General features: G+C 36.6%; 2 protein-coding genes across 4 annotated transcripts in view; both read left to right on the forward strand.

Annotated features, from left to right (window-relative positions):
- Positions 1 to 6,039: 6,039 nt before the first annotated feature.
- Positions 6,040 to 17,457, forward strand: LOC124304530 (ubiquitin-conjugating enzyme E2 H). Of its 2 annotated transcripts, none has more exons than XM_046762900.1 (6): positions 6,040 to 6,602; positions 7,251 to 7,831; positions 11,103 to 11,179; positions 12,813 to 12,980; positions 13,479 to 13,607; positions 13,704 to 17,457. In XM_046762900.1, the coding sequence occupies exons 2-6, from the start codon at positions 7,779 to 7,781 to the stop codon at positions 13,838 to 13,840; spliced, it is 564 nt and encodes a 187-aa protein (XP_046618856.1). In that variant the 5' UTR covers positions 6,040 to 6,602; positions 7,251 to 7,778; the 3' UTR covers positions 13,841 to 17,457. The 2 variants fall into 2 exon arrangements, with proteins under 2 accessions (XP_046618856.1, XP_046618857.1); XM_046762901.1 differs by lacking the exon at positions 6,040 to 6,602 and adding an exon at positions 6,609 to 6,763.
- A 2,955-nt stretch (positions 17,458 to 20,412) lies between these two features.
- The window catches only part of LOC124304355 (inositol 1,4,5-trisphosphate receptor), a 30,067-nt gene continuing 26,527 nt past the window's right edge, over positions 20,413 to 23,952 (forward strand). For both annotated transcript variants that reach the window (XM_046762439.1, XM_046762440.1), the window contains exons 1-2: positions 20,413 to 21,222; positions 23,545 to 23,735. In XM_046762439.1, coding sequence (XP_046618395.1) covers positions 23,638 to 23,735 — 98 coding nt within the window. In that variant the 5' untranslated portion in view covers positions 20,413 to 21,222; positions 23,545 to 23,637. The remainder of the gene's footprint in view (positions 21,223 to 23,544; positions 23,736 to 23,952) is intronic.

Raw genomic sequence — 23,952 nt, forward strand, 5'->3', positions numbered from 1 at the left:
AGATATCCCAAAAATAAAACGATTATTTATGGTTCAAAATTCCCACAACCTAGTCAAAGCCAGGGTCGAGCTTTTGGAATCCTTATTGAGATTAGAACACTTAAATGCCGAGGAAAAAGAGAATGTCTATAACTTAATCCGAGCAAATGCAGGTATATTTCACCTACCAGGCGATGATCTAGGATGCACTAAGCATGCATACCCTGTACTCAGCAGCAACGTACAAGTTGCGGCAAAACTTCGTAATGCGCAGGCACACAACACACGTACAAACATACGCACACATTCAACTCTCAGCCCAGAGGTAGTGAACTATACAGTGAGACTACGAAGCACCGCACAAAGAGGAGACCCCGAGTATAGGATACGCTTTGTAATATATCCCATCTCATTCTTTTGCACGTTCAATCTTACAGATACATATATATTTGTCTCTTTCTACTTAACGCCTCAAGCTTCCGAACGTTACACTTGAAATTTCCGTACCAGGCCTTATAACTCAAATAGTTTCTTAAGGAATAAACTCCAAAAATTTTAAAACTCACGCTTCCCCTACTCCAAGAAGACATACCCAACCACACAAATCCCGTTAAAAACCAACCGCTCGCAATTAATAATCCTCATCAACACTATGATTTCAACTACTATATCAACATTTCGATTTTGCAGATGAAGCTCTTGGCAAACCAAGAAAATTTTGTCATAATATTCGCCGATAGATTTCAGCCAGACATGCGAACCTTAGAAATAAGGCGAGCTGATAATATTATTGCCGTAATATGCAATAGAATCATGCCAAATTGGGTAAAGAGCGTGACCCGCCAGTTGTTATGGAACGATGACCTGCCACCAAGAACCTATAACTATAGCATATATACCGACCACATCGTTAGCGATATATACACCACCGTCAATCTTTTCGATTACGGGAATTATCCGAATAGCATAGTAATGATCAAAGACGTAGATGGCGATATATTTTCAATAGTTTTTGATGATCAAAATTACAAGGTCAAGCAACACTTTATGATCAACGATCCGGCAATCGAAATTCCTAACAACGGCGACAATGAATTAATAAACTAAAACCATAACAAGACCCACTGTCGGGTACATTATTAACTAATTCCATTATCATAATTAATCATGCCGCACATAAATACCTTTAGTTAGGTACATCTGATACCTATATATATATATATATATATATATATATATACATATATAAATTAGTATACCTCTAACAATAAGATAAGAATAAGGAAACACCCAACCCTTATGCGGAGTGACAGCTAATGTACGACGAGAATATACACCGAACAAATCCCTTAAAAGAAACGATGCCATACGAGAACGACGCTTTAACCTGTGTGCAAGGGAACTACCACAATGCGAAATGAACGACAATCGAACTGATGCGAAACTATGGTAATTGAAGTACATCATAGACCTTCAGTGATTCCACGGGGGAAATCATATCTTCATGATAAAGGAAATCGCAGTGATGAGTTGCTGCGAAAGCATACAATACTCCGACGAATACGGAACATGGAGCGACGTAATAGTCCAAGGATATGTAAAGATCAGTCTAGCCGAATATACTGCAAAAATAAACCTAAATTCAAATAAAATCATATTTCGATCCGGAACAACGTGTGACTTCAGCAACGGCAATTGCGTAGACAATGAAGGAGGAAACACGTTTTGGGAAACCTTGCCAAAGGATTCCTGTCAACTGGACCGATACGACGTCTTATACGACGGCAGAGCCACAAAAATCAAAAACAGCGATGAAACCTATGACGAAGTGTATACAGTTACCACCCAAGACATAACCTTCGCCTTTTCGAAAAAGGGACGTCAACAAGTATGCGGGTACGAATTGATTCGGACCGAACACCCAAAGCTACTCATCATCGAAGAACCAACTAAAAACGCGTTCACTCACAAAAAACCCATAGCAACCAGCAACTTGGACATTTTCACCTACGTAAATTCAAAATTCGTATACGTGGAAAGACATATGAGAATGCAGATGTCAGCATTATACCGAGACGTACTCTCGCAGAAATGCAAATTGGAACAACAAGTTTTACGGAACTTATTGACAACCGCAGCCGTAACGCCCGACGACTTCGCACATCAATTAATGAAAGGACCAGGCTACATGGCAACAATAGCAGGAGAAGTAATCCACATAATCAAATGCATACCAGTTGACGTAAAAATTAAAAAGACGAAGAACTGTTACCAAGAATTACCAGTATTCAGAGGAAACGCCAGCATGTTTGTATCACCGAAGAGCCGCATGTTGTTAAAAACCGGAGTACAGATAGAGTGTAACCCTTTCATCCCAGTAATGTTCAATCTCGATAAGAAATGGTATAAATTACTACCAGAATTGACCGAATCAGTAAAACCAGGCACAATAGAACCTTTAACCACACCAACATGGAAATACATTAACCCCAATAACCTAGCAACCAGTGGAATCTACTCCTCTGAAGATCTGGAACGACTGAGAGATCATATCATGTTCCCAGCAGAGAGATCTGGAATACTAAACGACATGGCAAGAGGAATGTCAGGACAAACCATAGCGAACCAACAATTATCTATCATGCAATTCCTAACCGAAGAAGCAATGCAAAAAATAGCCAAGAACACATGGACAAAGATGTGGGGTTGGTTCGTAAGCTTCGGCACTCTCACCGCAGGAGGAATCGGGATTTGGGTAACCATCCAAATAACCAAATTCATCCTCGACACAATAATCCACGGATATGCTCTGAGAAAAGCCTACGGGTGCAGCTTTCACATGTTCGGAGCCATATGGAATTCCTTGACCAACCTGCTCTTACATCTAGCCAGGCAAAAACAAGAGGATGATACGGAATCCAAAGGACCATCTAACAATCAAGCTAAACCGCCGCCTCAACCAAAACCTTTAGACATATCCTGGAACCAGGAACAACCAAAACCGAAACACTGCTCCGGAATCCCTGAAATACACATGGACATGTCAATCAAACACGAATACGCAATACCCGGTTCCTTCAAGCAAGAAGCACCAGCGCCAAAACCTACGGCCGGGCGATATTATGAATCAATGGGAAACAACGCGAGAAACGTTAACCAGACCGAACCCACAACAGAAGGAAACGGAGGATACAAAACACCCCAAAGAATGCCGATACCCGGATCCCTCAAGCAAGAAGTACCAACGCCGAAACCCACGGGCACACAATATTATGTATCAATGGGAAACAACACGAGAAACGTTAACCAGACCAAACCAACAACAGAAGAAGACGGAGAATACAAAGCACCCCAAGGAATGCCGATACCCATATACCCCAATTTAAACATGAAGCCAGCAACCCAATCACCAATTGCAAAAAACGTCTCAACATCGACCATGGACCCCAAGGACAACCAAAGTACCGTATGGATTGAAAAACCTACAGCACCCAACGACCGTCAGGAAGAATGATCGAGCAGAGGCTCGCCATTCTTGCATAAGGGGGGAGGTGTAACATCCGACCGGAACGTCCGTATGTTTTATCGACTATTATTACTGCATGTTACTTTTATCAACTAACCAAACTCGAAGTACGAGAATCTTGTAACCATAAGAAATTAAAACAACTGTCTAACTATTTGGAATATCCCTAGATGGAAATAACTATGAAATTCACTAGCCAAGGCTTAAAAACCATGTTACGAGATCTTCGTACTACAGAGAACTATAATACTATTATGCGTTATTATATATCCTATTAACACTATAATTAACTAACACAATTATACCCAATTATTATATAGCACTCAACAATGCCATTTGTGCATTTGGAGCTGAGAGCTATACTATAAGCAATATACGCTTCACTATATAGCCTGGAGTATAGAAGACTGTAAAACCATAGATAAACGCATAACCAATATAATGTAAAGATAGCACTGCTGCAATAACCCACAAAACCAGAGACTGCAAAACCATCAAACCGTGAATGCTAATTACCCAGCATGAACTATACCTTATTCCGCAACGCCGTATTGTAGGCAACACGCGCTACGTTTTGAAGGCAATGCAGATCTCCAATGTGGAACCATACAGAGCCTTACCTAGAGAATACATTAGGAAACTTACCGACGAAACAAAAACGTTCTAGAAGCTTCCAAGCCGATTCATATCAATATAAGAATGAACAACTACAGAAGGGAATCATATACAAAAGCACACATGTAAACCTGCTCTAAAGCTATGAATCATCAAACTACTAAATACTCTAAATCTGTTAAGATAATTATAACACAAACAACTAAGGATATTCGCAGCAGCGCGATTCTAATAATGTTAAACAAATAACAAACTATGTTCATAAACAATAGCTATTGTACTCCAGGTTAACAACGACAGTAGTCGACTATAATACATATGTAATTCTATATAGATATAGCTGTAAAACTAACAAACGACAGGTAACCAGAATGAAATATGGGCTTTGTAACGAACAAGATAGCAAAAACATTAAGAGGTAGGCAGGAAGAAGTTAAGTGGCTGAGGGGCGCCAGAAAGGGGGCTGGCGCCACAAAAGGGGCTGGCGCCACAAAGGGGGCTGGCGCCACAACGAAAAGCCCACGCAGTTCGGAGAACTACGGAACCAAGTCCACGCACCTACACCACCGCACCAAACAGCGATACACCATACGTAAAAACCTACGATATAGTAATAGCTAAAGAACTAAGATAACGGGCGTGTATGCGCGAGGATGTCGTGACCTAATTAGAAATTCCTAGAAAAAGAGGGGAGGTGCGCAAAGGTGACCAAAAAACTAGAGAGGGGGATCGTTCTGCGCAACGATCGACCCCTATAAAAAGGGCGACCGATCACTCGATCGCTCTCTTGTGTTTCTACCTCCAGATTCGTCATCTAGTTCCGGTACAGTCTCGCGGTAAAATCCTTTAGCCTTTTGCATTAAAACTTTCATACAACGTTACTCTGCCCAAAAGTTCAGCGAACTTAAAATCCATTTTGTCATACTAAGTTTAAGATCTTACAAAGTGTAACTCTGCGTTTGTGACTTTTAAATATCAAAACTTATAAAATAAACCAAACTTAGTCAAAATATCCAAAAATATTAAAGTCAGTTATTCCGCTAAAACCTCTCACCAATCTACAAGTCACCGCATCCAGAATATTCTCAAAAAGGTAAGCCAAATTAAATCTTTTTATCCAACAATTTCTCCCTCTTCGGTTCGTTCGACTAGAGCGACAGAATGCCCGTTGTCCGGTGTATTTCAATACTTAATCGGTAATTGGTGACCCAAACTACTGATGTGAGTCTGGCTGTAGCTGCGTGTGAATGTTTCCGGTGTCTAACATCTGGAGATTTCCACTAGGTACCGTTCCGACGTCACACAACGGCCACCAATTTCTAGAAAATAATAGGGAATATTCGTGGGACTTGTTCGTACCCGTAATAGCTACATAGGACGTTACTGCACATGAGAAGTTCTGAAGGTAGCTTGCGTATACGGAGAGTTTAGCGGAGGAGTAAGAGAGAGAGGGGTATATGTTGGATATAATCTATCTCTCTCGCTCTACACCTGATTGGCCGATACGTTTTCTCTATGCCAATCAAAAGCAGAGTGAGAGACACAGAGTAACCCTACACACGCCCTAGTATATATCTATCTCTCATTACTTCCGCTGTATTTTTCGCGAGATCGATGGGATGATCAGCTCTCTCCAGTAGTATATGCTCTAAGGTGGAGAATTCCTTCCCACCTGCTGGCAGCTGCTGGCGCCACCTTTCAAAACAAGTTTAGAAGAGAGCAGAGAGTAAAAAGACAGATACATGCAATCTGTGGATGGTGTGCGTGTGTTTGTGTGTGTGGTAGCAAGCAGCCCACGATACTGCATGGATACATACCTATATCAACGTAGGAGTGCGCAGCGTGTTCGCGCGACAAAGAGCTACACGACCCCGTCGATTTGGAGAGGGATGGAGGCGCGCGGCGGTGGGATACTAGGTGAAACAGTCAGTCAGATGCGCCAAGTCAGAGGGCTGACAGGTCGCGGAGTGCGAGTGTGAGAGCGAAAACGATGAGAAAACTGTAGTAGAGTTCTGGAATATGGTATATGTGCGACAGGAGAACTAGAAAGAAAATAAGAAGAACAGGTTCGAAGTGCAGTAAAATTGTGTTGAAATCGAACAGGGTCGGGAAGGCATAATAAAGAGCCCGTAGCGAATTTTAAAGAACCTCGCCTGTATACATAATAACTAAGGGAAAAACGGAGCGCGTATATGTGTATGCATAGATCGTCGCGTCGTCGTCGTGCATCGTGTGTAACATACATACGAACGTACACCGTACGTACGTCGGGTTAAAGAAAATCAGCCCACCAATCAATCCTCGTCGAAATGATTATCTAGCATTAGCGTAAACTCGTCGTTCTCCTGTGAGGGCTGCAGTGGAGTTTGGTGACAAAGAGGAATCGTTCGGTTTTACGCTACGTGCGGACTGACGGTTTTTTCAATAACCTAGGCCAGCTAGCTGGCTAGCCACTTCGATAATTACGTGGATCTCGTTGTCGGTAAGGGAGATCGCTTCTTTCTTCGATAGTGTTTTCTTTTCACACAAAAAAAAACAAGAAAGAAAAAAATCACGTACACATATCTTCTTTCCGATAAATAGTATAGATAGTGAGGTATACATAACGCGACAACAAAGGAACGTCAACGAATCTCAATCGCTGTTGGTATCCTCTGGATACGCATAGGTTTTAAAATATACGCGTGCATACATTTGATGTATACATACATTAACTAACTCTACCCACACATGAATTACACATGAAACTCGGACGTGTTTTGTTTCTGGCTACGCAGCTGCTCGATTCTTTGTCTCCCTCTTTCTCCGTCTATCTATCCTTTTCTCGCTCACAATCAGCGGATCACCCTGCGTGAATTTACTTGCATTGTCGATCGTTTTCCCCTAGTCGCTTCGTCATCTTTAATTTTCTTTGCTTTAATTCCACTTCTCAATTTTAATCATTCTTCTCTCTTATCTACTTGGCTTCTGCGTCGCGACGTGTTTTTATACTCCTTATTTCTCCTCCTCCCCGCCTTACTTCACATCCCCCCCCCCCACTTCTTCGCCCACTCGTAGAACCGACCGCCCATGTGTATAAAGTTGTGATGACCGCAAGGTCTGCTGCAATTTCATGATTTCATCAAACCAGGTCGTCCTACCTTAGTTAATTAAACGACGAGAGGGTGATCAATTGTCCACCAAAGTGTGATTCAGTGTGCTCGGATTATAACAATTCACAAATTTACAACGTCAATGACAGTTCGGAACAACGTGAAGAATAAAAATAAGTGAAATAACCTAAAGTTCAGTGTGCTGCTGCGGGTTTCTGGAAAATCTGTCCAACCTGATTATTGAAATATTGCTAACAGTAGTGGAGGTGAAAAATACCTAAAGAATATATTTCTTTTTATCCGTCTAATCGTGTAGACAGTGTTAATGTTACGCCGAACAGACTGGAGGAGAAATATAATCCCCCCGATCGTGTTTACCGTCATCGTCGCTGTCACATAAGCAGACCCAGCACTCGATCGGCAAGCCGATCTACCGATACGATAGAAGTTTTGGATATTTATTTATTTATATTTTAATTTCTATTTATTTTAGTACATTTTTTTTCCCTTCGTGTTTTGGTTGTCGTCGTTGTTGTTGTTGTTGTTGTCACTATTAAACAAGAAACATGTCGTCACCAAGCGCTGGAAAACGACGTATGGACACCGATGTCATCAAATTGTATCCTTGACTCATAAAACATTGCCAGTATACATGATGCATAATATGTAACATACTGTAGAAAATAATAATTATTATTGACACACGTGTTATAAATTGCGATACACCAGACGTTGTTAGAGAATCCGATAAGTCATTCATTCGACGTTTCGTCAGTAACGCGTCCATCCGCATGCATCCACGTACCTTCACACATGCATACATACATAATACCTATGTGTAAAATAAATTATTCATTTTAACCATGCTCCGACCTCTCGTATATCCTTTCATACTTCCAATCACCATCGTCCTTCCTTTCTAATCGTCTTCGTTTTCAATGCGTGTAATTTCGTTCAAAATTTTCTCCAATTTCATCATCATTCACTCATGTTTCCTAACCAGTTTACATGCCCGTCGATATTAGGGGGCCCCAGTTGTTACGCCCCTGGTGCATCCCCTCCTCAACGCCGTCGCTAGTTCTCCATCCCTCCTTTTCTGTCTTTCTCCGTCTACCGCACAGCTGTTTTTAACAACCAGCTGATTGCTGTACACACGAACATGTATAATACGTGCCTCTTGTACGTGCACGCGTTTAAAAATTTTTATCACTTCAGAGGTCAGAAAATCGAGAGTAGTGAGAATAAGAAAACACAAATTCGACGTAATTTCTTGCAGGATGCATAATTTTTACAATTTGCAGATAGTTTTTAAAATCCTTGTTTCTTTTTTTTTTCTCTTTTTCTTGCGTATTCTAAAAACTTTCTCTTTTCCCCCGTTCTCTAGCCTATTGAAAGTTTTCTCATTTCCAATTCTACGCGAGCGATTCAACTTTCATTTTATTTTCAACCTTTTCCGCCAAACCATGTTTTCTCGATAGTCTTCATTCTGTTTGTTTCGTCATTCTATCACTTTTTGCTTTGCTCTCTGCCATTTTGAAATCGATTCTCAGTTTTTTTTTTCTCTCTTTCACTACTGTTCGCGAAACTGGCGGCTGCGCTTTTACCCATCTCGTAACACGAATGCAGAGTGTATGTATGTATGTATATATGTTCAGGTAGATGATATTATACGGTCATACAGCTGTTCTTAAACAGCTGATTGAGCGGCTAGAATGTACATAATAAATATAACGCGCGCTAAAAGGAAGACGGCATATTAACCCTTGGAGTTACAGATTATTGTGCCGAGTCAACATTTGTAACAAGACAGTATTATATGTTTTTGGGATCGCTGATTACGAATCTGAAATTAGATTTCACAAATTCAAGATGGCGGAGCCAATATGGCGGCCTAAAATTTGAAATTTGACAGAATCCAGTTCAAAAAACTATGCAGGAGTTTTCGGGGTCGCTGATTAGATTCGTGGTACTGAATTTTCGAAATCTGGTTTCACATTCGTAATTAGCGACTCGAAAAACCCCGGGACAGAGTTTTTTTTCTCCGGATTCGATTGAGTTTGAAATTTTCGTCCGCCATACTGGATCCGCCATTTTGAATCTTTTAATACAATTACAGATTCGTAATTAGCGACCCCAAATCTTATACTTTATGTTAAACATGTATATGTGTAGAAGGATGTTTCTTAGAAATCAATTATTCCTTCAGTTTTCAATATTTTTTTCAATCAATCTGTTTTTAATAATAATAACTTACATTGTGTCGCAATAATTACTCTCGAGAATTGAAAACCTATTGGTATACTATTAGAAATAGTAAAAAACCGCAAAGAAACATGTTTTCAAATTTCTCTAAATATACAAAAAATGGATGTAAAATAGGTGGTAAGAATACTTACCACTACGACTGAAAGAATCAATTCGCCGTCGTCGTCGTAGTTGTTTTAGCACTTTGTCTAACGGAACGGAGATTTTCGTTAGCTTCTTTCCACAGTTTTCTCTGCACTCTAAGCTATATCATATGTATATGTTTATATATGCCTTCTGTTTACGAAGTCTCTGCCCCCGCTTTTCCCTCCTTCTCCCACTTCCACCCTCGTTCGTCGACCCTCTGCACATTCATCGCCATATAATGTGTTCGGTTATCATTATTGTTGTTATTATTATTACTTTATTCCATTTTATTTTCTCTTCTTGTCGTCTTTCTTGGGTTTTTTATTTTTTTATTTTTTATCCTTCTTTCTGTTTTCGCTCTTATATATTCGGGGTATGCTTCAACGTGCAGGTTTCTCGCTCCGCAAAGATCAATAACGGTTCTACAATTTTACACGTCGAATCGTTTTCTCTGCCTGTTCTTCAAGCCAGTTACCTCGATTTTGGATGGGGCACGACTTATGCTAGTTCCGCGAGGTAGCAAAAAACGAAACATAACAACACTTCTCTTGCATAATGCGTGCGGTGATGTCTGCGGCAGATTTAACAGTTCTTATTTATTCATTGAATTATTTATTTTCTTCTTTCAATTATCAACACCTCGCGTACATGCAGTTCAACCGTGTTATGTTTAGTATAATTATTACAGAAATAGGCAAACAGTCGCAATGTGTACAAACATGTAACGTATCATGTCATTTGGCAATTTTAAATCAATAAACCGAACTTACGTTTTTTTTTTTTTTCGAATAACTTTTACGGTATACACGTACGCATGTATATTATACACGTGATAACTACACGACGTGTTATATACCCTGAACTATTATACGTCAACACTTCTTTATCGCCATCCTGCGGTACGCGATTTTTAAAATAACGGCTAAAACAATGAGACAAGAGAGTTTTTCATACTTCCGGGAAAATATTTTATTATTTTACTTTCCGTTTTTTCTTCAAGCTTTATATGTATAAACATATTTTGACTCACAGAATCAAATGTTAAAATCGCGAGTTTAGTTTCCGGTGAAAAATGAATCGATAATTCGATGGTTTCGGAGTTGGCAAAGAAAATATATAATAATTCACCCCGCTTGTCTTCCTGTCCACCCTTTTCGCACTCACATCATCAATCATTATTTATACGCTATACCCATCGGAAAGATATCGTCATTCTGAGTTTGAGAAACGCTCAAGTTTTTCATTTTCACAAACGTATATCAATTCGATGTGACCCCCGCGCTGCCGCGGGTCAAGGTTTGCTATAATTTATAACATTGTATAATTACCCATACGCCCCGCAAAGCCACTCGCGGTGTCTCTCTGTGTATAAGAGAAAAGTAATGAACAGATGTAGAGATGAATCGATCATTCTGCGCCAATATTATACTCATACCTACCATGATGTTGATTGGATAATTGGTACTTTTCCTTATTTCGAATATTTAATACGTAATCAGAATCGAAAGTAAACACGAAGTGACGATATTGGGCGGTCTCAACGAATTTTCGGTGAAATTCTACGGTCCGAGAGGAAGTAAGTATGATAAAGGTTTATACTACAGTAAGATGTTATATACAAGACGAAATGGAAAAGAAAAACGGGAATAAATAAATAAACAAAACTGAGGTCATATAAATAAAGTGATGCAATGTGGAATGTTTAACTTTCACACATGGTATTTTATATAACAATAATTGAAAAGATGTCGGCTGCATACGGCGCTAGTTTATATGTAGGTACATACTTTGTTGAATATATTATACAAAAGCTAAACATCGAAAGATGAAAGGCGATGAAATATGCGGATTTGTCATCGAGCGTGAAATGGAAATTATTTGTTGTCTGATGTGTAACGCGGCGTTGCTTGGTGTGCAGGAACGTGAAATATTCGATTAAAAAATACTTACATATTCACGTAGAATAAATAATTTATATTCAGAAAAATAAAGAGAAACGCATAGAAATAAAAAATATTCTCGAAAACGTGTTTAATCTGTATATTATGTATGTATGCGTATACGTGTAATTGCGTTACGTTTACAACCATGCAGTTCCTAAAATAAGTTTCGAAAAATACTCTCTGAGGACGTCGCAGACCGTGGCGTGTTTGTGCCGTACGGCCTCAGAAAAAGGTGTAGAGCCCGGTTGGTATGTGTAAAAAAAAATCAATAAGAAAACCTGAAATTGCAAGTTTTCGATACCGCTATTTCCTTTTTCTAATCTTCGGGGGGGTCATTCGTAGTCAAAATTCAGAATTTCGACCGAATTCTGAAGCTGCAGCTTCGGACGCCATCTCGAATTTATGGTTTAGGTCGGAAAATGTCCATTGCATATAAAAAATTGTTATTACCAATGTTGTCGAGAATCATATTTTCTACAAGTTTAGTCATAATCAATTAGTCAACAGTTGAAAATTGGTGAATTATTAGACAAAAACAAATTTATCAATAAATTCAAGATGGCGGTCAAAGCTACTGCAGAAGCCGATAGAAATTCTTGATTTACGCTAACAATGACCCTCTCAACGATTGGAAAAAGAAAACAGTGGTGTGGAAAAATTACAATTTGAAACGTTTCAACTGGACTACCCGGAAAAAGGTGTAAACTTGAAGTAAAGAAATATATGTAACAAGAATTTTTTCTAACCGTTAGGAATGAGTCGATGAAACGAATTTTATTACGCACACTTTTTCTACATACACAAACATTATACAGACATACGTATTACTGTCTACATATCATATTCGCATAGACGGACTCGATTGATTTATCATATAACTCTAAAGATCGAAGAAGGTTCTTGTGGAAATTTACGAACTGTAACGAACGAACGTGACCCGCATGCGCGGTCTTTAAATTCAAATTTCGAACACCGATATGTCCCCGTCAACGATTAAACGTACGCATACATACATGTGTAAACGCTTCTCTGCGATCTGGGCCTTGGCCATGGTTCTCTGCTGACGAGTTTTAAAATAAACACTGACAAACTTCTTTGCCTTGACTTATTACACTGCTCGCAATGTTCTTGCAGGCTAGCGTCTGCATTCGCAGCAATTTTCGTTACGGATTTGTTTCGTCGAACTCATACCGATGTTTTTGAAAAATAAAAACTATTCGGAAATTAATCGATCGATAATTTTAATTTTTTTGCTTCGTATTTCAGCGCCGTACGAAGGCGGAATATGGAAGGTCAGAGTTCATCTGCCGGAACATTATCCATTCAAATCCCCGTCAATCGGGTTCATGAACAAAGTGTATCATCCCAACATCGATGAAGTCTCGGGCACCGTTTGTCTCGACGTTATTAACCAGGCATGGACTGCCTTGTACGGTAAGAAATTAACTATTTTCAAGTATTCCAAGATATTGGATAAAAGACGGAACATTTATTGACGGTTAGATAAAAATTATCGCTATTTTTATTCTAGACTCTTTTTCGCGCTCGACATTTAGACCGTAACTTTAAAATCTGTTTTTGGACGATAAAATAGGTCGAGATATTTCGTAGCCAAATGATGTGAAATTTTTTCGATGCTTTCGTAATTTTAAAATTTATCGCAACAAATTTATCGCTTACTTATTCGCTGTCTACTCTACTGATTACTTACTCTACTACTTACTCTATAATTATTAGACAGTTCTATGCATCATGTTTTCTAAAAAAAAGTTTTCAAAAGTCCTGGGAATATTTTTGAAACGAAATGATTCGGTTACTTCATCCACACCGTGTATAGAGCTTCAAAGTTCGCAAAAGGGTGAATTAAAAAACACCAAGATAAGCATAATCCGAATAATTATGCATTGTTTTTATTTTTTCACTTTTTTACAGATTTGTCAAATATTTTCGAATCGTTTTTACCTCAACTTTTAACGTACCCCAATCCAATTGATCCATTGAATGGAGACGCAGCCGCCATGTACCTTCATAAACCTGAAGAATACAAGAAAAAAGTAGCCGGTAAGACGGAAAGCAATTAGCAATAAAGAAAACCTATACACATACATTTGCATATATATTGAATTTTCATGAAAATGCCTATTTCTTGGCTCACAGATTACGTTAGGAAATACGCAACAGAGGAAGCATTACGAGATCAAGAAAATGGGGGTACAGGAAATGGTGTTTCGTCTGACAGCGAATCGTCGATGAGTGACTTTAGCGAAGATGAGGCGCAGGACATGGAGTTGTAACCAAATATCTTATCATCCGTACCCATATCCTTACTCTTAAAGTCCAGGAAAAACAACATCAATGATATTTTGTTTAGAAAACATGAAGTGCTTAATTTTTTGATCTTATATTTATCTACACACATTCGTTATTCGTCATCTAATTAATCTTCCACAATGTGGAATTCATCAACGATTGTGACGGTGACAATGATGATAATGATATCGTTAATGACAATGGCATGAATGATGGTACATCGTAGAGGATCACTCGTTATTTATTGAACTTGCGTTTGCAAATCATCGATGATGGTCATCGTCGCGTTTATTCACTAATTAACGTCAACCTCAGACGATCGCGCTTTATATTATTCTACGATAGTGTTAGATTTATTGTTCTTATTGTTTTCCCCATCTTTTTTTTTTTTTTATTTATTTATTTTTTTTTAATTTTTTTTTTTTTTTTATTTTTAACACATTCATTTCCCCCTTATGTTTTTTATTCGCGCTCGAGTTTTAAGATACCCACAATAGAAAACGGTAAAAAGAAACACACATTTGTAAAGATTATTATTTGTCACTCACGTTCATCACTGTTCACATCACTGATAAGAGTAAATGGTAATTAATATTTTTGCTGATGAGAAAATGAAAAATAAACATATACATATACTACGTATATATATGTATGTTTAAGAAGAGACTAATCAAATTTTCGAAATGAAATTCAATTACTTTTTATGCATCGTATTTTTGAAAACCTGTGGACTAATCCTGATAAAAAAAAATCCACATCCGAACTCCCAAAGTCATTTTGAAGATCCTATGTCATCCATCCTAATCCTCATCAAGGTTCCTGAAAAATTTCAATCGCAGGACGCAATGCAGCGACGATGCACAGCCGGGATTTAAAACTAACTGCAAACGTCATCCGAACGAAGATATCGCAACTGAATCAGCGGTGCCGAAAGCAACTAGATCTTCCATTGAAGACAATTTTACCCTGTGCTGCCTTCAAAGAACCGATGAAAACAGCAGCAGCGAAGGATCGTTCGTCACGCTTCATTCTAATAATATGGATGTGGACCTGGATAATTTTGATGAGAACAGTGTCGATGTTATCAACTGACATTTTGTATCTTAAAGTAACTCTGGGCAGGTTTCGTAACTATTGTGCAGAAAGGGTGTGTCTTGTTAGAATCCGAAAAAAGGGATATCGAGCCACTGAGGTGGTTTAAAAATCCTGAAAAAAATAAACAAAAATTGAATCTCAGAGAGTAACCCTGAGGGATTGTCGGCATCGTTTTAAATCATTTTTTCTTTGACCTGACAGTCAAATGATATATCTGAAAAAAGTAAATGATCGCCAAACCATTTGTTGCGTCATGTTTTTCTGAATAATGCATTTGTATTGCTCCACCCAGATAAGACGACGATAGTTTTCTTCTTTCAGGTTTTAGCAGAGACACTTTTTTGATGCGGCACTGTAATCATCAATCGAATTTTTATATCCAATTTTTCATTACTGCGAAAATATTCATTCTGTATCTACTTTCTTTATATTATTGATAGTAAAATTCAGACGGTTAATAATTATCATTTATTCTTCTGCTTCTTTTACTTTTTAATTGTTATAGGTTTATGTATGTACATAACGACTATTAAAGCTAGACATACTCGTACTACAGAAGAATTTAGAAAAGAAGTTGAAAGAAAGCAAAGAACACTGATTCGCGTTTGTTGTCAGTCATTTTACGTAAATATATTTATATTATTAAACATCAAATGGAAAAATTATGCATGAAATTAGTATACCTACTTAAGTTATGAAATTGGCTCAAATACCTTGTGAAATATTATATACCTGTACAGCTTATTATCAATGAGCTTAATTTTATACAAAAAACAAGCATTTTCCTTCATCAATGAAAAAAAATGCTTTGAACCGTCAATTCTTAACTGTGGAAAAAAATTCTTATTGTTGAATATTCTTATAAATTCGATGGACAATTATATAATTATTGAAGTTTGAAAGATTAACTTTTTCTTACTTTCTTGTTTAACTTTTATATACTAAAAGCGCAGTTTCTCCAAGTCTCAGGTGATATACTTCCTTAATCTTCACCTAAATGTTCATCTACAAGCAGTTACAGAACAAGAATAGACATCACTTGAAAAATACGAACCGCACTGTTTGCTTAACTTTTTTGTCCAACTTTAACTTCATTTTTCCCAATCATATCTTACACTCGAAAAATTAGACAATGTTATTCTGTCTATTTTTTTTATCATGTTTTTCCTCGCTGATAAACAAAGCAATAACAACAATAACAGTAACGACGGGTAATTATTTTCTAACGTATTCAGTTTTTCTTCCATCTTCCTCCATTGTTTCCTTATCTCAACGCAACGCTCATCATCCATAGTGTTTGCGTAAAATTATCTACAACTCTTAGTTGTCGTTTATTCAAGGCGCAAACTTTGTCTTATGCCAGCAAAATGGCTTGAAGAATGACAAATAAAACGAGTATATTATCCTCAAGTAACGGATTTGCAGTGGAATTAGATTAAAAAAAAAAAAAAAATCCAATTAGGTTTGCTGCAAAACTAGACAAAATTTCACGTTATTTCAAGTAAAGTTGATCGTTTGGTTGAAAAAGGAGAAATTTCATTATTTGGAAATTACATTGGTGGATATAATTACGAATACATTTAGCTGTTCTCATTGTTGTTAATGTTATTGTTATCATTATTGTTGATATTATTAATTCTTCAAATTTGTAATTGATTTCTGCGGTTATAAAAATATGGCAAAGTAAGATCATATTCGTAGATCTCAAATAGATCTCATTTGCAGCGTAGTTTGATTAATGTATATACACATTTATTATCTATTGGAAAAAAAATCACATACGAGGTATCAGATTAATAAAAAAAAAAAAAAGAAAGAAAAAGGTACAACGGTTTTTGCTTTCCTCATTAGCTGCGCTGTTATAATAACTGTCTAGGTGCATACCTACGTATAATGGAATCAAAGGATAACAATAATGAGTCATAATCATTTTTAACATAGAAATAAGGTCGATAGTTAGGTTTTGAAATTTATCTCCACGTTTCTCAGCTATTAATTAATTGTACATTTATTCATTTTCTTGTTGCTGTAGCATTTACCAATATAGCTAACCATTGTATGATTCATATTACGATCCGTATTTGTTAACAACTGTTTGGAATAGCCGTGTTTTTAAACATACTTGTGGATTACATATATGGTGGAATTGGAAGAAGAGAGTTAAAAAAAAAAAAAAAAAAAAAAAAAAAAAAAAAAAAAAAAAAAAAAAAAAACAATACGTTCAAACTAATTTGCACAAAAATGTTGTTACACATACCTATATATATTAACTATAATTCATCAGTCATTGTTACTGCAGCAAGCGAATGGTTATAAATATAAATTACTCTCACGAAAAACTTATCATAGTACCAATTAATTACATTTCTTTGACTTGTCTATTTTTAAAACGATATTCGATTCGATTACGCAACTTGTACATGTTGTGGCATTAGATGTATATTCATTTTTACTTTAATCATGTTTAACTATTGAAATATAAATAAATCATTCGATTTTTATGTAATTGATTGTGACGCATGTATGTATCGTAGCCTCCGAAGCTGGATTGATATACCACCTCTTCAAATTCAGTCCTATCGTTTTGTCGACCAAACATTGAACTAGCGACAATTCAAACTTCCATTGTATTTGGAACGATATAAAATAATATATTTGTATATGCTCATTTTTGAATGGCCACAGCGTCACTATTTGCAAAAAGAAAAAAAATCTGACCTCACAGTGTCATGCTTGTGATGAATGTGTGGTATCGCCTCCATAGTTGACCTTCGTCTTGATGAGAAAAAAAAAAATAAAATACAAATATACCATCGAAGAGACGCGAATTGATTGGAATTACGTCCGATTGAATATTTGTGGTCATACATCAATGGCAAAGAGTAATTAATTGGTAAACCATATTTGAAAATTCAAAATTTATAGATACGATATAAGTATATTTTTTTAATGTAATAACGATACTTCTGTTGCTGAAAGAAAAAGAAAATGAAAAATGGCAACAAAAAATAATGACAAGAGTGAAGTTGGGAAAAACAGTAAGGAAAAAAAAGAAAAAAGAAAAAAGTCGGCAACAATAAAATATAAATGAGATAATCGTAATAATACATTCAAAAATTTTTGTAGAATTTGCCGGCGGTCAAATTGAAATTATTTAGCGACTGTAATGTAACTGTTCCGCACCATCTACGTATAATTACTGATTTATGAGTTGTAAACGAAACGAGTTGCGGTTAATAGCTAAAATTCTAAGGCTTGATCAATCAATATAATATTTGTGACGACTACAGTTGGGGGGAAAAAATTACAAATAATAATAATAATAATAATAATAATAATAATAGTAACTACAACAGTAATAATGATAATCGACTCAATGTATTTTTCCGCGAGATTGATAATATTATGTGATACGTAATGTACGAAGAACCTTCGAAAGACAGATTAGAAATGAAAAAGGCACGGGAAAACTTTTTCTCTACTTTCCTTTTTTCATTTATTATCAACTTCGAGTTTGTAAAATAATCAATAATAATAATAATAATAATAATAATCGATGACTAACATTAATGTAGTTTAATGCTATATAATATCGTTTAAGGACAATATCGTATTGACGCAATCACGATGATGATCGTGTGTTCTAATTTATAGGTACATATGGGGGAGGAGGGGGGGGGGGCAAATTTTTAAGGACCTCAATTATTACACATGTACATCAACGCCGCTAGATTAATATCTAAGAAATCAGCGGGGCATGAACGTAAATAATGTTGTACGCGTCAGCGCGCAAGACCAACTCGAAAAAGAATTGATATTAAGATTAATTAATTCAACGATACAAATGGTATTCGTAATCTCATTGTTGAACTACGGATATTGGGTATGTATGTATGTATGTAAACTTCATAGCAATACTGCGTCGTGTTTACGGCACGTAGAGCCCACATCTGATTAATTTTTCGACGCCTTATAACGTTTGAAGTTATGATGTTGTGTGCATCATATATTTTTTTTTTTTTTTTCGTCTTTTGGATCTGCGGTAATAATGTTCAGAGAATTTAAAGTTATTATATTATCTAGGTTCTTCTTCCAATATTCTTCGAGAAAGAAATGCTAAACAATTGGTAAATCCGTTAACTGGATCTAATAACAATGTTCGTCACAGGTGAATAAGTTAATTAATCATTGAATAAATAAAGTGGATACACAAAGTCGTTTACTTTGGGTTCTCGTAGCTACACGACGTTTATAATGAAATTTAATATTACAAATATTTATTATAAATAAAAATATTAATAAAATTGCAAAAAAAAAAAAAGAAACATATACATATATATATATATATATAATAAATATAAATGATGAATATATTATACTATTGAATTACTAATTATTAAGCAAAATGCAATTTTTTGGTACAATAAAATGAAAACGTGAATTTTTGGCGACTTGTATGTTATAATACTATACATGTGTAATTATATGTTTACATTGTACTCAGATTTCTCTCTTCTCAGACACTGACCGAAAATCAATTTTCCTAATTGTTTGGCATGTTTTTTTTATTTTTTTTTTTTATTATTTTTATTACAATTTTTACTGTTCAAATTGTGATACGGCGCCATATTTAAATTCAAATTTGTTCCCGCTTGTTTTTTTTTTTTTTACCGCGCAGCGTGTAAATTGATGAATTGGAGTCTTCTGGAACGAACCGGCTGATAGTGTTACATTCTAGTCGGACGTAGGGAATAAATTAAGCCCGAGCGTTCTACCTTACCGATGAAACGTTCGATCAAAAGATTGCGCGCGCAATCCTTTCTGTTCCAATATAATTCGTCGAGCACTTTACCATTTGTCCGTAAATCATTGACATGACGTTACTCGTTAACTCCGACCTTTGCAAGTATAAAATATCCTCTGATTAAAAATAGTTTTTTTTTTCTTCTCATTCTTTAAAATCTGTTCGAACTACAGTTCGAATAAACGCAATCACCGTACATCGCGTTGAATACGTTTAATCCGGATGTTGGGGAGGGAGAAAAAATTGATTATACAGGGATATTAATACAGACATAATGTAAATACGCGGGGATGTATAAGAGATAGTGCTGGAGATATGTTTCAAAAATAGAACTACGGGGTTCGGGAATCGTACTCATAAAATCATCGTGGAGGCGTTGAATCGAATTAACCCTTCGATCGTGTTTCCGTCATTGCACAAATTGCAGAATACTAATGCTAATATTATTTAGGGTAGTCGCTTCCATTTTAAACTGCAAGCGATTATCTGGTATTCATATCATGTACATTCTGATCCCTGTATGCAAGTTTCCACTGACATACCATGTGTCGGACGAATGTATGCATGTGTGTATGTATAACACCGTAAGTGCATACATACATTGACATGTAGGCGTACGTATGTACGTATGGATGCTAAACGAGTTCGGTCAGTCAGTCGCTCCTCAGCCACCGGCGAGAGAACATCTGCGATGGGTGTGCGAGAATGCGTGTGAATGCGGTTAGTATTTTATTTCATTGAATTCGCGCAAGTGATCAGTGCGGCATTCGTACAGCTTATACACTACACCCACATCGGCTCGTGAATATAAATGTCGGTATTTAAACACGTTGAACGTATCGAAGGTCGCCGTTAAGGTGCCATACCTAGAAAAGAAAGTAGAAAAACAAATAATATAATATAAACGAGGCAATATTGTCGCACAGGCGTAGCCGACGACGACCGATACGTGCGTGCAACAACACATGAGTGCGATTAGCTCGCCGATGATTTTGTTTCTTAGTTCAATGTGCGTTTATTAAGAAATAAACAGGGAAATAAGAAACATCCCGTCCGTTCTTCGGACCGATCGGTGAATCGATAGCGTGACTGTGTGTACATTATACGTGCATTTGTTTTAGCTGGCTAGTATAGAAATTGATAAAAATCATTTCGGTTGACAAACTGCACGAGCAATTGAAGGCGGTTTCTTTACAACCGTTTGCGAAAGTGTCCCGGTTTTTTCAATCGCTTAATAATTAATTGTTGCTGTTATTTTATTGATGCTTTTGGAATTGACGCTGCGGCGAGAAGAAACGAGGACATACAAGACAAACTCCGCTTGTCCTGATTTAAAACCAAGTGATACATTCGTGTACTTGTGTGTGTGTGTTTGCGTGTGTAGTAAAAACTTGCGTTAAACCGCGACTAGTGTCAACGCGACAGACTTTCAGCTGCGAGGATCAGCTACGTCATCACGATCTTAAAGTAAGCAAACCAAACGCCAGCGGCCTAGCTGGCTGTAAATTTAAATATACTATATCATAAAATAGATGTAGATACGAACGTATGTTACGATCGAAGGACCCGAAGGAGACAGATGGGACGGCTAGTTTTTTTTTTTTTTTGTTTTTTTTTCTTCTTACTCTTCCCCTCTTTACGCACATGCACATTATTCGCCTTTAGCTTCACTGTCTGTCGACTCTCAATTGTTTTGTCGTAGCGACGAGAGACAAAATAAAAGAAGATCGGCAAGGCGCTAAGGAAAATGTAACTTATTGGTCGCAGAATGTTTTGAATTATGAACGCTATAATTATTCATCAGGCTGACGTTTGTAACGTTATTGTAATGAGGCATCTTTAGAAAAATTCGTTATTTTGCAACTTCAGGATTAATTGAAATTTAGGAAACCGTTGATATAGCGTCAGCAAACTTGAATTTCATAAATTCAATTTCTTCAGTTATTCCAAAGGTGCGAATTGGTAATTTTTTGTTTCAACATTTTGATACGTTAACCTTGCTAACTTCAGCTTCGTAATTACTCTACGTGTTGCGTGCACGTTAATCCACGGATTAGATCGACATTTGCAGATGTTTACTTGTAGCGATACTTTTTTCTTTTTTTTTGTATCCCTGCGATTTTTTCGCGAAATTATCGAGCATTCTTACAAGATTTAATTTGCATCTAATCGATTGGCTCGTTCAGTTGTTTTTGGCATGTGTTCAGCACGCATCTTGACTCGATTCGCGGGAAACGTTCGAAAGAATGTTTACAAAAAGTCACCAGAAAATCGGGAAACGGACGCAGAAAAGCTGCTCGACAATGGGCACAGATTATTTCACGTGATTTCGAAATGGTTTTATTTTTTTACAGTTCGCAGTAGATTATTGATGCTATTTATTTTACCCGGTGCGTGGATATATTTATATGCGCCGGTCACTTGCTTTAAGGTTATATACCTCGGAACGTGGAAACTTTCGTTGGGGGTCTCTCGCATCGACGAGATAAGCTTAACGATCATCATATTGAAGTTAGTAACTTTATTATAACAATACATACCGAGGAAAAAACGTAATTTCACGATTTTGGAATTGTTTGAACTTGTGTAAAATGTAATAAAACAAAACACACGAATGTTTCGAAATCTTGGTTCCTTCATGAGCATTGTAAAATTATGAAAACAGTGATTTTTCCCCCAATGTTTCGTTACAATAACGTTAATAAAAATTCAACCTCGTTAACGATCGCTAATTGATTCGCTTGAGTAATGTTTTCACTGCGAACGCGATTTCTCACTCATACGTAACCACAGGCGTGTCGTTTTCTTTTCATATTTTATTTATAGATAGTTTCACGTTTTTTCCACACTGGCACTTGTCCTTGATTTTTATATACTTGAATAGTTTCCATTATTCCATCTTTTTTTTTTCTCTTGTTTTGTTATACTTCAATTCTCCTACTATTGCTTTGATATTGTTTTTACTCCGATTATTATGCAGATGTTACGTATTGCTCAATATCTATCATGATATTGATCCCAATATGATATGTCCAGAGTGAAAAAGGTCACACAGTCGTAAATACACCGAATAATGTTCTTCATTTCTAGTTTATCTTTCTGTTTGTTGATGACAAGGAACTGTGTCAGGATTTGAAGTTTCTTTCTCTTTGGCCAAAAGAATTTGTTTGTATCAAGTTTTTTCATTTGTATTTGTACGCAACACACCGAGATGAATAATTTTCTCTTACTCAAAGACTGAATTCTTTTGCATGCAATTCAATTTTAAAAAATTGTCGAAATTACTCGTTTCATCGTTCTTAAAAATGAAGCTATGTGAATATTTTCAGTAATACTATTCAACGGAGAAAGAGAGGCTTTGAAGATGTTGAAAATATTGAAGAAATTTGAACAAACGATGATCTGTTTTGAATCCTGTAGTATTTTATGCCAAGTGTCAAGAGTGTCTCTAAGAATAAAGACTATAAATTCTGGTCAATTAATGAGCATGACTTTTTGCGTTCACATTCTGTTCAATTACGTCCATGTTATTAATACCTCCAAGTTCATCAATTTCTATTTTCGTTCATTTACATCATGAAAAAGTATCAGCCAACGAAAATGTCAAAACGAATCATACATTCTTGCTAATGAATATTCAACTCTTGTTGATTTAGTAAAAGTCTCAAAATAGATACCAATAGATAAAAAAAAAAAAACAAAAGGGGCAATCGTAATGCTAAAGAAATGATTGAGTGGAGAACCGTAATATTTTTCAATATAAATGAAATATCTTGAACAAATTTTCAGATGACTGGAAAACTGCGATATTAAGGGGCCAAAAGTGTCCTAGAATTTTACCAAGGAAGATCGGAGGTGCGAGACACCTTGAAAATATCAGACATGGGGGAAATACTTGGCTCGGCAAGTTTCCTTCACAACGGTGACATCGTCAGCCTTTACGCCGAGGGAAATGTGTGCGGTTTTCTCTCCACTCTTGGGTGAGAGGAAATATTTTTTTATCCTAAAAATCTGATCTCCATCTCGCCAATAATAGATGGATTGAATTTGTTTATAATTGAAATCAAGCATGTCTCTTCTCAATTTCAATCCTCAACTCCTACTTATGATTAGAAATAGCTGCATTGTTACACTTACATGAATTGAAGGCAGGTTTCAGTCTCAAGACTTGTAATATTTATACCTTCTCATTGTTTT

The sequence above is a fragment of the Neodiprion virginianus genome, chromosome 5 (genome assembly GCF_021901495.1).
Source record: "Neodiprion virginianus isolate iyNeoVirg1 chromosome 5, iyNeoVirg1.1, whole genome shotgun sequence".
Classification (NCBI taxonomy): domain Eukaryota; kingdom Metazoa; phylum Arthropoda; class Insecta; order Hymenoptera; family Diprionidae; genus Neodiprion; species Neodiprion virginianus.

Bases quoted from the DNA above. Each gene is read 5' to 3' on its own strand.
- LOC124304530 (XM_046762900.1), top strand. From the start codon at position 7,779: ATGTCGTCACCAAGCGCTGGAAAACGACGTATGGACACCGATGTCATC. The intron at 7,832-11,102 runs GTATCCTTGACT...ATACGTAATCAG, and splicing joins GACACCGATGTCATCAAATT to AATCGAAAGTAAACACGAAG. The intron at 11,180-12,812 runs GTAAGTATGATA...TTCGTATTTCAG, and splicing joins ATTCTACGGTCCGAGAGGAA to CGCCGTACGAAGGCGGAATA.